Source organism: Cyprinus carpio, chromosome B7 (genome assembly GCF_018340385.1).
Source record: "Cyprinus carpio isolate SPL01 chromosome B7, ASM1834038v1, whole genome shotgun sequence".
Classification (NCBI taxonomy): Eukaryota; Metazoa; Chordata; class Actinopteri; order Cypriniformes; family Cyprinidae; genus Cyprinus; species Cyprinus carpio.
The window spans coordinates 38,080,716-38,096,095 of record NC_056603.1 but is presented as its reverse complement, the minus strand read 5'-3'; the positions used below and the strand labels follow the sequence as shown (position 1 = coordinate 38,096,095).

The 15,380-nt window shown below is 37.4% G+C and overlaps 1 protein-coding gene and 1 long non-coding RNA gene across 6 annotated transcripts; one reads left to right on the top strand and one right to left on the bottom strand.

The window, feature by feature from the left end:
• Window positions 1-122: 122 nt before the first annotated feature.
• Window positions 123-8,969, bottom strand: LOC109079807 (F-box only protein 44-like). 4 transcript variants are annotated; one of them, XM_042728527.1, is made up of 10 exons: window positions 8,719-8,969; window positions 7,830-8,091; window positions 7,631-7,745; window positions 7,404-7,499; window positions 6,839-6,974; window positions 6,619-6,743; window positions 4,199-5,269; window positions 3,975-4,070; window positions 339-444; window positions 123-214 (listed from the first exon to the last, which is right to left on the bottom strand). In XM_042728527.1, exons 1-7 carry the CDS (start codon window positions 8,935-8,937, stop codon window positions 5,206-5,208), a joined length of 1,017 nt encoding a protein of 338 aa, XP_042584461.1. In that variant the 5' UTR covers window positions 8,938-8,969; the 3' UTR covers window positions 123-214; window positions 339-444; window positions 3,975-4,070; window positions 4,199-5,205. The 4 variants fall into 4 exon arrangements, with proteins under 4 accessions (XP_042584461.1, XP_042584460.1, XP_042584463.1 ...); XM_042728526.1 differs by lacking the exons at window positions 123-214; window positions 339-444 and adding an exon at window positions 1,384-2,852; XM_042728529.1 differs by lacking the exons at window positions 123-214; window positions 339-444 and adding an exon at window positions 1,387-2,852 and having other exon boundaries at window positions 4,199-4,310; window positions 8,719-8,958.
• Window positions 5,384-14,510, top strand: LOC122138034. 2 transcript variants are annotated; one of them, XR_006155268.1, is made up of 4 exons: window positions 5,384-5,439; window positions 12,855-13,021; window positions 13,368-13,414; window positions 13,614-14,510. It is a non-coding gene; the product is annotated as an uncharacterized LOC122138034 (long non-coding RNA). The 2 variants fall into 2 exon arrangements; XR_006155267.1 differs by lacking the exon at window positions 5,384-5,439 and adding an exon at window positions 9,007-12,649.
• Window positions 14,511-15,380: the final 870 nt, after the last annotated feature.

Below are 15,380 nucleotides of genomic sequence, written 5' to 3'. Positions count from 1 at the left end.
GGATTTCCTACCGTGACACCTAGTGACTTAAGACTGGTTTTGTGATACAGGGTCACAAATATGAAATCCACCACATAAGATACTGTAGCATGAAATGGGAGTTTAAGTGAATGCTCACCAGTCTGATACTTTGATATGAGGTTGCTGTTGATCCATTAAAGCATCACTGTAGCCTTCTTCTTTAAGATCTATCAGCTGCTCCTTTAAACATAGACTGAGGACAAAGTTTATGATTCACGTGTACATTGACTAGATGCTTGATTTATTTTCATATGCAACATCGACTGAAATGTAATGAGCTCAAAACTTTCTTGAAGGATCTAAAATATCAAACATACCCATATGACGTCACAAAACATGTGTTGACCGGAAATGTTGTCCTATTTCCTCCAGTCACCCAGCGGTCACCTCCATCTGCTACAAACTCCCATCCTTGAAGTCCCTCTAATGAGAACATCAGAAAAGAGATGTTACTTGACACAAAATTTCATTATAGTGACACCTACTGTACAATCTTTATTATATGAATCACCTTGTGCGCTGGGATTCTTGAGCAAGCTACAATTTGTTAGTCTGAAACTAAGAGGGGAAACGTAGAAGTTAAGTGTCACATTCTGATGATATTACAGTAAACCAAAACACAAATAATAGTAGCTAATTTCGCACTACTTAATTAAAGGGTTAGTTCACCCAAAAATTTAAATTCTGTCATTAATTACTCACCCTCATGTTGTTCGAAACCCGTAAGACCTTCATTCATCTTCGGAACACAAATTAAGAAATTTTTGAGAGATAATCTGAGGGCTCTCTGACCCTCCCACAGACAGCAGGGTAACTACCACGTTCAAGGTCCAGAAAAGTACCAAGATGATCAACAAAGTATTCCCTGTGACATCAGTGGTTCAACTGTAAAGTAACGAAGCTACGAAAATACTTTTTTGCGCAAAGAAAACAAAAATAACGACTTTATTCCACATTTTCGTCTCTACTACATCACTAGTGGATGCGCGCTTATGACAGTATCATGACGCCAGCGTGTGGCGGTGGAGGCGCTGAGCCAGATCCTGCGTGATGACGTCATTATCCTGGATCTGGGTCAGCACCGCCACACACTCACGTCATGATACTGTTGTGAATGAGCATCCACAAGTGACGCCGTTTCTTTGTGCAAAAAAAGTATTCTTGTAGCTTCGTAACTTTACCGTTGAACCACTGATGTCAGTTTGTCGATCATCTTGGTACTTTTCTGCACCTTGAACGTGGTAGTTACCTTGCCTATGGGAGGGCCAGAGAGCCTTTATATTATCTCGAAAATATCTTAAATTGTGTTCCGAAAATGAACGAAGGTCTTGTGGGTTTGGAATGACACGAGGGTGAGTAATTAATGACAGAATTTACATTTTTGGGTGAACTAACCCTTTAAATGTCAGATATTGCTCTTCTAACCAGTGATAACAACTCTTAATTTGGCAGCACCCTTATCTGCTTCTGGAAAACTGAAATATTTCTGAGGTGAAGCATCTTGATGGCAGATATATATGACTCTGGAGGCCGTTCAAAATCCTGCTGCGCCACGCACATAGTTTTTCATTAAAATTGTTTATGTACATAACTTCACCCTAGGCTGGAAGATTGTGTATTGTTCTTTTAGCAAAACATTTGTCTTCCTGTGGCTTGAATGAAGGCTATATGCTTTATTTATAAAGCTATGATAATACAGATTGAACTTCCTCTTTCTATTTGCTCTGTTTTTTCAAACCCCAAATTTCATATTCATCAATGCCACTTTGTTCTTCCATGAAGTGAACTTTTGCATGTTAGGTGATTAGATTAACTGTTTTGGACAACTGTGTTATGGGAAGTGTACTAATGGTACCAACAACTAGACAAATAGTCTCATTACCCATTTTGAGAAGTTTTTGATAAAGTGTATGATATCTCTCACTGTCATTTGAAGATCTGAAATATGGTATGAGGAAAGATGAATGTTAATGTATTTTCTGAATAATTGTATAATTTCATCAAAACATTTCATTCATAAATGTGTTTCTCAGATCACATCACACTTCACAATGTTTAGAAATTCATTAAAATGAGCTCTGGTCAGGGTAAACCAAAATTAAATAGTGGCTTAATTTGTTTGTAAAGTGTAAATTTCTTTAAAATTAAAGATAAATCTCGGCCTCAAGAGGCACATTAAAGTGGTCATGAACTGCCTTTTTTATTATGTTGTACTGTTCTCTGAGGTCCACTTATAATGTTATCAAGAATTTTTACATTAAAAACATCATAAATTTAGAAGTAATAGGTTATTTCCTGTCCTGTTTTGAATCCCTCAACTAAATGCTCTGTTTCAATAGGTGTGGCGTATTGTAGGCTCGTTGTGTATGTTGGACAGCCTACATCCTTCATAGATGGAGGCTGCTGTAATATAAGCTAAAAATGCATAAATATTCAGTACATATCAAACGATCTTTAATAACAGACAAAGCAAAAGAGAGCACGTAATAAAAATAGTTACTCATGCTCGTGAGGTGCAACATTATTTTTGGACCCAGTATAGTCAACACATCATTGTCTTTTAGGTTCAATCTTTCTTAAGATCCAGCATCAAATTGTGCTTTGTTAGTAAACAAATCTGTGGTAAAATAAAGTGAACAAAGGACCAAGTCTTTACTGATGTGATCTGGAACTTCATTAAAAATAAAGTTCATCCACTCTTTCCAAACGTTTGGATCAGAAGGAAGGCAATGCAAAGACAACTTGGCACTACACAGCATCTTGTTGTTTTCTGAGCCATCTTTATCGTGTGGTTTCTGCATAGACCTGCATTCACTTCTCTCATTATTCACCTACATGTGCAAAACAGTGAGAGGGTTTAGCCACACTATTATTTCATAACGTACCATATTCTAAAACCTGTTGTTTTGTTAGATTGGCTTCAATTTAAGCTATTTTTGGACCAATGGAAAAGTTTTGAGTTCTAAAACTTGCAAAAACAACAGGATGTTGTTAAAGTTTAATGAAAGTTAAAAGTTTTAAATGGGAATTCTGATCCCATTTAAAAGCTGATGCTAGAGGCTGTGGTCTTTACTGTCCTCATTAACACACCCAATGCATTTAAGTGGGCGGAGCAGAAGTAGTTAACATTTGCACAATATTTTAATTTTTAAAGGTGCTGTATGTACATTTTTGACTCTACTAAAGCATAAAAATACCATAATATGTTTGCAGATATTTAAGAAACATGCTAAGTTAACATACTTGTTTATCTGAAAAACAATGCTACAGTCAGTTATTCTCCTTTAAAAATGTGCATTTTGGGCCATTATGTCTGTCTTTGTTTTGGTTTGTGAAACCCACCCACTGCCAGTTTACTCAATTGTATTTCGGCACCCCAGGTTGCCAGTTGGCATAAAACACAGCGTATTTCATTTCATTCATCGTCAAGTGCGCTCGTTCCTGTTTGTGTCATCAATCTGGCAACCTGTGTGTGCTCAAGTCTGAGGAGGAGGGGCCGGGTGAAAAAAACCCTCTCCAATATTTTGAATTTGGACTGCAATACCTAGTTCAACCACTCAGTGTCAATCCTACATCCAGCACCTTTAATGTTCTGTTTAATGGTATGCTTACATGCTTCTTGTATCTGCATTGAAAACACTACCTCTCATCAGCTGGATAGATCACCACACTACTGTTAGTGACCCGTATTCCATAATGACCCGCCCAGAACTGTGTATCGTTTCCACCATGAGTAAAAGTGTTCCTATGAACAAACTGGGCTTTTCATCTTAGAACCTGATTTGTGTCAGATCTGTCAATACTACCAACCACAATTCCAGCATAAGGCACATGATGGACAGATGGACTTAGACTCAGATGGACAGGTCATTCACAAAAATGTATCACATAAAATATGAAATGCATCATCCAAGATACTGTGGCATGAAATGAAAGTTTGAGTGAATGCTCACCAGTCTGATATTTTGATATGAGGTTGCACTTGATCCATGAAAGTCTCACTGTAGCCTTCTTTGTTTAAGTCAGTCAGCTGTTGCTTCAAACATAGACTGAGGACAAAGTTTATGGTTGATTCATGTGTGGATTTGGCTTGGCAATTGACTTATTTTCATATTTTAACTGGATCAAATTAAATAGGCTCAAAACTTTCTTGAAGGATCTAAAATATCAAACATACCCATAAGATGTTACAAAACATCTGGTAAAGGAGTCTGGAATTGGTTTCCAATTTTCTCCTATCACCCAGCAGTCACCTCCACTACGTACAATCTTCCACCCTTGAAGTCCATCTAATGACAACATCAGAAAAGAGCCATTACCTGACACAAAATGTCATTATAGTGACACTTATTGTACAATCTTTGTTTGTAAAGTATAATTTGCAGGAGTATTAATGTAGATGTGTATTTACATATTTTTATTTTCATAAAGGTGCATCGCCTTCATTGTGCTTAAACAGTCAAATTCACACAATAATTATCGTAATGCCTGTCTTGCCCAATATTCACATAAACACAATCAGTTATGTCTTAAGTGAACGTACGTAAGCAGTTGGGAGAAAATCACATGTGTGTCAGTATATTGGATTTATTCATTAGGTCTTAAAGCTGCTGTCTGTGTCCTTAAAGGGGTCATATGATGCTACATACACTTTTACAAGCTGTTTGAAATTAAATGTGTGTTGGCAGTGTGTGTACACAACCACCTGTGGCGGGAGGAGCAAAACGACAGACACAGTGTGGGTGGCGTCAGGCCTCAGAGAGGCTTTTATTAACAGAAAATAAACCAAAAACGGGGAAAAAAAAGTGTCCAAAAGGGGAGGTGTGTCCAAAATAAACAGGGAATCTGGTGTCTGCGTCGTACTGCGGGGTTCATGTAGGTGGGGCAGTGTTCAGGAGGAAAGGGTCCAGGTAAGGGGCGGAGTCCAGCGGCCGCACGCGCTCCCCTCTTCGGTCCGGGGCGCGAGGGGTGGCGGCTTTTTCCAGTGGCTGCATCCTTCTCGCTGGCCGCAGCGCTTGAAGGGGATAGACGGCCCGGCATCCTGGCCCGACGGCCGTGTGCCCCTCCTCTCTCTCACACCGCATCACAAAAACAGGCCCCTCCCACGATAGTTTGATTGACAGTAGGGTTTCAGCACAAACTGGACTGGCGTCTTACCTTAGACCTGCCCTGAGTGAGCTGTCATCAGTCCGCCATTGTTTCACCGCCGGAGTAGATGCAAGAATGATTTCTAAACGACTGAGGTGTTCTGTTGTTGAATGTAATAATGAACATAGCAGTCGTCATTTACTCCCGACATCAGAGGCGCAGAAGACACAGTGGATTATGTTTGTTTTTGAAGAGAATGTGCCCCTGATCTACATAAATGCATCTATGTTCGCACGAATCATTCGTGATCCAGCTTCACCCACAGAAAAAGTGAGTATAAGGTTTTTTAATGAATCTTTGTGGGTGAATTTTACCCACGCACATGACAGCTGTTTTTATATGGCTAACAAACATATTATTTTACTGTATTATGCCACTGGCTTCACAAAGAAGTGTCTAGAGTCATGAAATGATAATGTCCAGTCATCAACTATATTTTTGTCCTGTTGTTTTATTTTCAAGGCTTTTTTTATGTAGGCCACTAATCACTTTTCATAACGGTCAATATAAGCTAAACTATCCTGCACTGACAATGATAATTAGAAGGAAGTAAATACAGTACATATTTGGGTGGTGTAATATTATACTACAATGTCATTCATTAATATATTAAGATATGATTATAAAATCATATTAGATAGATAATATATTAACCTATGTTATTTAAATTACTCAAATAGCCTATGGACAATAATAAGCAATAATGGTAATTAATTATCACTGCGAGGGATTGCAATTTGAATACAAGTTCTGAGTAAACTCATACAGTACATCGCCTGTCAGCAATATTTCATAATATAGACCAATAATAATTCTTGAGATGTAATTGCAGAGATGTACTATGTATTGTTTTTATTTTGTTACTTTCCTGAAAATGTATATGGATTTGTATACAAATTTTCCACAAAAAAATTAGTAAACTAATTTACTAATTAGTAAATTAGTATTGTTGTGCTTCAGGCAACCTGGGATCAAATCCCGGCTTGTGGTGCTTTTCTGATCCCGGCCCCTTCCACCTCACTTTTGTAGCTTTAATAAAAATATTTATATTTAATTTGTACAGTGAAGTTTTTTATATTTGATTACTTTATTCAATTTCTGTATTATTTCTTATTTCTATTAGATAGACCTAATCAAAAAAAAAAATTGAACCACATTTAATTTCTATCTTTTTACTATCCCCACCCCCCATTTCTCAAAATTAGAATTTTTATTTTTATTACAGACCGTTTATTTGTCTTTAATAAACCTGTAGTTAGTTGTCAACTAGGGTCCTTCATTGAACAGTATCTTTATTGGAACAGAATACATCTACAGCATAATAAAGCTTTGTGATATGATCTCCTAAATACATATTACAATTCATTAGAATTCCTTACCTGAAGGTCACTTTTGTGCCTGTTACATTTAGAAACGTAAAAAAAAAAAAAAATCTCTGGAAAACACTACCTCTCTGCAGCTGGACAGATTTCCACACTACTATTAGTAACCCGTATTCCAGACCATCCCATGCCTCCATGAGTGAAACGGATAAACTGAACCCCAGGTCCATAATCCCTAAAAACGTAGGTAATCTGAAATAAAGCAGAACAAACTCAGGGACAGTTAAGTTTTGACTATTAGCTTGATTACAGGGGAATAACTGGACTGTCCGTGTTATTCTACTTACTTGACACCATGGATAATCGCTCCCCTGTTGACGGAAATAATTATAAGGATGACAGGTTCTGATGGGATTCTTCTCCTGATCAAGGAACTGTACATACAACGTATAATGACTTCTATAACCAGAGGGTGGGATATACCTGCAGATAAGACATCCAATAAATGTGGCTCTGTTCAAAAATTGCTTTCATATTAGAATCCGATTTAACACTGGTACTGTCTTTTTAGAGGGAAAGTTTATCTTAAAATGAAAACTGTTATCGTTTACACTGACTCATGTCATTCCAAACCTGTGTGACTTTCGGCCTTCTGCAGAACATAAAAGAAAATGTTTTGAAAGTTGATTGTGTTCAATATTAGACCCAATTAACGTTCATCATATGGACAAAAAACAAAAAACAAAAAAACAACAAAAAAAAAACACTAAGACATTTTTCAAAGTATCTTCGTTTGTACAAAGAAGTCACACAGGTTTAGAATGACATGAACAATAAAATAATGAAAAGAAATGAGAAATATTGACAGGATCCACCACTTAAGATACTGCGGGAGTTTGAGTGGATGCTCACCAGTCTGATATTTTGATACGAGGTCGCAGTTGATCCATGAAAGCATCACTGTAGCCTTCTTTCTTCAAATCAATCAGCTGCTCCTTCAAACATAGACTGAGGACAAAGTTGAGTTGGGTGATTCATGTGTGGATTGGCTTGGTATTTGGTTTATCTTCATACTGCAACATCGACTGAAATAAAATGAGCTCAAAACTTTCTTGAAAGATCTAAAATATCAAACATACCCATGAGATGTCACAAAACATCTGGTGACTGTGTTGTCTGGAAACGGTTTACTGTTCCTTTCCGTCACCCAGCGGTCAGCTCCATTCTGTACAATCTCCCATCCTTGAAGTCCATCTAATAAAAACATCAGAAAAGAGACACCTGATGCAAAATTCATTATAGTGACACTTATTGTACAATCCTAATTATGTGTCCTACCTTCAGCTCTGGGATTCTTGAGCAGGTTACGTCTAAACTTGGATAGAAAGTAAAACAGGCGCCAGTCCTCTGGGGGTCTGGAAGCATCATACGGCTGGAGCCCCTCTGTCCGACAGCGCTCTCTCCAGTGTGCAGCACTGTCCACCAGCTCCTTCCACTCATGACACACCAACCGACAGACTTGGACCACCTGATGTGCAGGCAGGTTCAGTAAGATCTCCTCAACCACAGCCAGAGGAACAGCTGACTGCTGACCTGAACACTGATAGAAGAAAAGAAGATTACCTTTCAGTTCTAATCCTATATGAAAATCTAGCTGTGGAACATGGTTGTTCGTCATCAGCTACTATGTCCCAAAAACCAGCATTCATGACGTGCCTCTAAATCGCGAGATGTTTTTAGTGAGATATTACATAACATAGCCTTTAATTTGCGTAAAACGTTGCACATTTATTGGTACTGAGAAAAGTAGCCCATGTGAAACGTTTGAAACTTCCTGTTCACCCAAAATGCCTGAGTCATAATTTATTCACCCTTTTGTTGTAATAATGCTGTTTGCCTTTCTTTTTCAGACCACAAATGGAGAAATTTAAATAAATGTACCGCTTGCACTCATCCATATAGTGGCAGTGAATAACGAGCGACCAAAAGACAAATGTATCACAGTTCCATCCTACACGTCATAAGCTTTCTGGGAGTTTACGACAGGGTTTGGTGAAAACAAACATAAATTTAATGTATTATTCAACAAAAATCCTGACATTAGGTCGCTGGTTTCTGTGTTCTTTTCTTTTTAATCATAATCGTGCATGTTGGGCGCGTAAAAGTAATGGCGCAAAACGTTCCGTATAATCATTCCATATAACAAAACAAAGAAGCATTAACTTACTGCGTCTGATCTGGTTTCAAAGTCTTTCGAAGCAACGTATCCGCTCTCTGACTGACCCATTCTTGTATTCTGATTCTTTTGACGTTTATTCGACACTTTTGTGCATTCGGAGGTAGGCGTAGATCCACCGAAGTTACGCTTCATACTTCTAACATTACAGTACACCAACTGACTCTGACTCTTAATGTAGCAGCAATCTCTTCTGGAAAAGTGGAACATGCGCGGCTGACGTGGACAGCAGACCCTTTCTGTAAATCAGTCACATGCACTCTCTGTAGGCGTATTATAAAGAAATTGACTCAGTATATAATTTAAGACAAAATCCATTTCAGAAAAAAACATCTCCTAAGTACTTTATTTATTTTTATCTTAACTACAGAAATAAGAAACGGTTTTAGAGAAGCAACTTGACCAGTTCTAAATAAAAGAAAAAAAAAATTAATACCTTTAGAATATAACTCTGGTGTCCTACCTCAAAACTCAATAACAATCACATTATAGCCCTGTCGGAGATACATGTATAAGAAAAACAGCGATGTTTGATGGTGCAAAGACTTTTGAAAATCCCAGGGGACGTGCATCTTTGACTGCAGAACCCTAAAAAGAATTAGGCTATTTGTAAGTCCTACAGTATTCCGGCAGAACTTGAATTAAAAAGCGTTTGTCCCCCGGTTCCCGGACTTCCATCTGAATCATCGCCGTCATGTGTTTAGCGGGAAAGTATTTTTTCTAGGAACCATTTAGGTCTTTCATCGTTGGTATGGTGTTGGAAAACAAAACGACTGAATTTTTAATCAGTGTAATATTGATTTTAAGTAAATTCTTTATCCATAACTGTAAGTGTATGAAAACAAAACCTTACTTTTATTTTTTTAATTTTTTTCTCTGTGTTTAAAAGAGATTTGTTTGTAGTTATTTTCCATAATTTAAATGTATGAATAATAAACAGGCCTGCAAATTTGCTGGGAGGTTAAGAGTCTTTGGCTCATTGGAAGATGAATGAAAAGACCCCTGTGTTGTTCCCTTTTTCCACTGATGGATGGAAGTTCAAAAGGTTGAAAGTTTTAAATGTTGAGCTCTTTATACAGATGTAAAAGATGCACATTCTATATTAAAATGGTTTTTAACCTAAAAAAAATGAGTAGGGATTTTGACTAATGTGTTTATAATTATATACACTCACATGAGATAAAGATAATTATTTTTTATATACAGTATATTCTCCATTTACTGTCCTCCAGAAGCTACAAAAGATACTTAGGCCTGCATGTTTCCCACAAGATAAAAAAGCACGCAAAATATGAGGGGTCCCCCCACTCTATATAAAGCAGTGCTTCTACGTCATCCATTCAGAATCTTTACTGAAGCACTTGGCATTCTAAGATCCTGAGCTTGGTGACACGGCAATAAGAGCAATGTCTCAATCCCTCATCTCAGGAAACCGAGGTTACGTGAGTAACCGAGAAAGTTCCCTTTCGATTCGGTCACTCTACATTGCTATGGGAATGTATAAAATTCCGCCGTGTCACAGCAATGGTGCCTGGCTCGACTTAAGTATGTCAAGTTTCACATACTATATAACTATATAGAGCGCTTTGTATAAATGCGCACTGCACGTACAGGGCACAGCAAAAGTGTATTAAGCGGTTCCGTCCTGGCCAGTTTCGCGACGGAAAGCAGATAGTGTTATGACCTGCGCTTTAAATGGAGTCGAAAGCACTTTAGGCACATAACCCTTTCTAGGCTTTATGTTGAGCCTGTAATCACCTGTCCCGAACTCAATACACGAGTTGTCAATTGACAGTGCCTGCAGAGAGAGCGCACACAAGCTCGCTGATTGTATGAGCTCGAACGGGCCTTTTATTTTATTTTTTATTTTTTAGGCTCTTGAAGGAAGGCAAGAATTATTGGCATTGGGTAGCTGAATGGGTCTTCGCCCCACGACCCGTACCAATTTATGAAAACTCTCCTCAGACATAGTGTTCAACACGTGCTGAGGAAGTGGATCTGTTACAGGCCAGCCCCGTCAAGCGGCCAGACATGAAGAAGGCTCCATGACTCTGGATTTGGATGCTATAACGTTAACTTCAGAGAGGAGGCACAGTTCCATGCATGCATGTAAACGTACAAGGGGCCGGGGATAAACCAAAGAGTAGGACCGTGAATTGGTATGCCATCCCCTCAAATGCAAATCTCAGGAAATGCCTGTGGTGAGGGGCTACCTGAATGTGAAAATGAGCATTTTTTAAATCCACAGAGATAAACCAATCTCTCAGTCTGATGTGTGAGAGGATTTGTCTCAGCGTAATCATTTTGAACGAGCGCTTGGAAATCGCGCGATTCAGCGTTCTCAGGTCCAAGATTGGGCAGTGTCCGCCATCTTTCTTTGGTACCAGAAAATAGTGACTGTAGAAGCCACTCTTGCGGTCTGCTAGGAGCACTGTCTATACAGCGCATTTTGTCATGATTCAATAAGGCTTCAGTAGTAATTGGAGAAAAGGGTAATTCCCATGGCAATGTAGAGTGACCGAATCGAAAGGGAAAGCACAATTTACCCTGGTCATCCAATTCAAAAATGTATCTTAATACATTGTGTATTTACTCTTTGATTTGAATGGAAACAAAGCACATCCTTGTGGCACAGCTGACACAGAATAGCGTATGCAGTTTGCGTACAGAGGATGTTCTCTAGAATGGCGCTACGGTGATGTGGAGAGACACAGAGGAGACAAATTGTTGAATAAAGTCGTTATTTTTGTTTTCATTGCATACAAAAAGTATTTGCGTCACTTCATAAAATTCAAATTGAACCACTGATGGCAGATGCAGTATTCTGACAATGTCTTTCATACTTTTCTGGACCTTGACAGTAACATAAGGAATCAGAAGTACGCTGATGAACGAGATCCAGGAAAACTATGGCAGCCCAACGGAGATCCGATTTTGAAACTTGCTCAACTGGCTTTCAAACAGCTGAAAAAAGGCAATATCATGTTCTATGAGGAGGATCTGAAAGAGTACGACATAGATGTAATTGATGCCTCAGTGTATTCTGGGATTTGCACAGAGATATTTATGGAGGAATCTGTGATTCATCAGAGGAAAGTCTACTGCTTCATACATCTGAGCTTTCAGGAGTTTCTTGCTGCTATTTTTGTTTTTTTATTGTTATGTAATTAACACTATGGCGGTACTAATGTTTTTTGATTCTCTGCATAATTTGCTCAGAGGAGCAGTAGATGAAACCTTAGAATGGACACCTGGATATTTTCCTCCGGTTCCTGCAGGGCATCTCACTGGACTCCAACCAGAAACTCTTACAGGATCTACTGACCAACACTCACAGCTGTTCAAGGAGCATTGAGAAAACAACTGCTTATATTAAAAACAAAATTAAACATGGATATGATCTTTCAACTGAAAGATCTATCAGTCTTTTTCTTTGTCTCTTTGAAATGAAAGACCAGACTATGTACAGAGAGATCCAGGAGTTTCTGAAATCAGACAAACACTCAGAAAATAAACTCTCTTCTGCAATTTGCTCAACAATCGCTTACATGTATCAGATGTCAGAAGAGGTGCTGGAAGAACTTGATCCCAATAAATTTAATACATCAGAAGAAGGTTGAAGAAAACTCTTACCATTTGAGAAAAAATTCTTCTTTAACTTAAGCTAATGAATGCTGCGTCTTATATTTGAACTACCTTATGCAGATGTTTGTAGATCTATTTTAAATTTTTTTTTTTTGGCTTTCTTATAGTCTTGCTGACTGTAATCTCACTGATAAATCCTGTGAAATTGTGGTCTCAGCTCTACAATCATCAAACTCTGTCCTGAGAGAGCTGGACATGAGTAACAGTGACTTGCAGGATTCAGGAGTAAAGCTTCTGATGGACTGAAGAGATCAAACTGTCAACTAGAGAAACTGAGGTTTAAAAAAAAAATAATTAACAGTTCATAGATTATAAAAAAATAGATCCAGTTTAAAAATTACACCCAAGTGCCCCATATATTTCCAGACATGTGCAAAGACAAAATTCACTTTTAATAGAATCTTGTCTGATACTGTGTGTAAACTGTTCTAAAAACAATGTGTGTTTGTAGATTATCTGACTGTTGATTTGCATGTTTGTAGATTGTCTAGCTGTATGGTGACAGAGGAAGGCTGTTATTGTCTGGCCTTAGCTCTTGAGTTCCAACCCCTCACACCTGAGAGAGCTGGATCTCAGCTACTGGAAACTCCTGAGTAAAGATGCTCTCTGATAGACTGAACCATCCAAACTGCAAACTGGAGATACTTAAGTATGTAGACCTAAAATCATGCAAGTTACATTTGTATGTTTTATAATGTATAATATAAAAGCATTCTATTTGATTTTTCATTTATTTTTTTGTATTTTACCTTGAGCAAGCATATGCAATGAATCAAGCAGCCTAATGACTACAAAGCTTTTGTGCCAAGAATTATTTTGCCCTAATTTTCACTAAAAGATCTGGCTGGACAATAAAGAATTCATTTTAGTGCTCCTCACTTAATCAGTACAACATAAATTTGTAAATCTTGTGAATTTTAGGACTTTAATTCACCTCTCATCATGTATCTGTTTTTCCAAGACCATTTTTACATGCCTTTTTCTGTACTGTTTAGTTTTTTCCATGGAGAGTCCTTCAAAATCACACCAGGACTGCCGAAATGTAAGTTCTCTTGCTGACAAGCAAACTGAATGCATATTTATTTTTCAATAAATTTTTGTGATTGTATAAAACTAATCATTCTAAAGCAGCCATAGAAGAATATGGCCTTACAATCCCAAGCTAAGGCCAAACATGATAATATCAAAGAAAATGTCCTTAAGATCTTTAGTGATATCACTTATGTTTAATCTCCCTTCAGATGCCTGTGACCTCACATTAGATCGAAACACAGTAAACACTCATCTCATTCCATCTGAGAACAACAAAAAGGCAACATATTTGGAAGAGGAGCAGCCATATCCTGATCATCCAAAGATTTGAGCAGGTTATGTGTAGAGAGAGCCTGACTGGACACTGCACCCTCATTCTGTTCTAACATAATAGGAGTGTATCTAGATCAGGCAGCTGGCTCTGTCTTTTTACAATGTTTCCTCTGAAACTGGCAAAATGACCCAATTTACACCATCAACTCAACATTTACTGAGCCCCTGTATGCAGGATTTGTTGTTGGGTTGACCATGGATCATGGATGTGTTTATGTTAAGTACAGAAGCTGTGAAGAATGTGTCAGACACACCTGAACCAGCTAATCAAGGTCTTCAGGATTACTTGAAAACAAAAGTTAGGTGTGTTGGAGCAGGCTTGAGTTGAACTCTGCCGGACTGTGACCCTCCAGGAGCAGAGTTTCACACCCATGTGCTAAAATATGCTTAAATTATTTATTTATTATGTTGGTGTGATATGTCTGTAAGTGACATCACATTATTAAAACTATGTTTTATTTAAAATAGCTAATTTTAGAGTGAGTTTAATGTGCTTTTCTCCCAGTGTGTAACTTACGTATGACTGTTATATACTTTTCTGTAAATAACTGTGTGTGTATATAAATGCTTGTATATAAATGCTTGTATTTCCGTTTTGCATATCAGGTGATCATGACAGTAAGCGAGCTAAATATTGTTTAATATAAGCATGTCAAACAGAAATCACAGTCATTACAGTTATTTTAACTATTTGTTGTTGGAGGTTACATTTATTTATATTTAATTGCAATAGTATTGTAAGAAAAAATAAGTGTTTTAAAATTACAGAGAAAAGCAGTCACATATAGCATGTTATTATGATCAGTTAAGTGAATGTGTGTGTTCCTGCAGAACATTTTCTTACTCATTTTTTTCATTTTGGTGATGCGTTATCTTACTATTCTGGTTTGACATTTTAAAGTGTTATGGTGTTCTTATTTTCTCTTTTTGAAAATTTATGATAAAAACATTCATTGCACATATTGTCGTGTTGCACCAGTTTTGAATTTCTACATTGTGTTTTTATAATTATTTATTATTATTATTATTTAGGAAAGTATATTTTAGTCCAGAGGTTCTCAGCTCTGGCCCTCGAGGACCACTTTCCATGTTTTAATCACATGAAATAAAATATAACCATCATAATTAAGAAAACATGAATGTAGTTCATGTACAATGAAACTTAATATATAACTTTGGCACATAATAGAATTCTTTAGGCTATAACATTACAAATGCATTTACTTTTGATAAATTTCATGGGTTTTTACATTTACATTTACATTTAGCAGACGCTTTTATCCAAAGCGACTTACAAATGAGGACAATGGAAGCAATCACAATCAACAAAGAGCAATGATATACAAGTGCTATAACAAGTCTCGAAGTAGCAAACAACAATCATGATAAAATCGCAATTGCAAACAATTGTGATTGGTCAGTCCTAACCAGCATAGAGAAAAGTACCAGTTCTCATATGGTACGTTCAAGAAACTTCAACAGGGACATAATTTACCTTTGATTTATGTTACTGGTAAACTTGAATAGACTTTTAATTCAAAACACATATTTAAATGTTTATATAGTGTCTAGGGAGACTTTTATTATGAAACACGTCTCCCGGAAGCCAACTAAATGCGTAAATGCCGAAATCTGTCACTTGA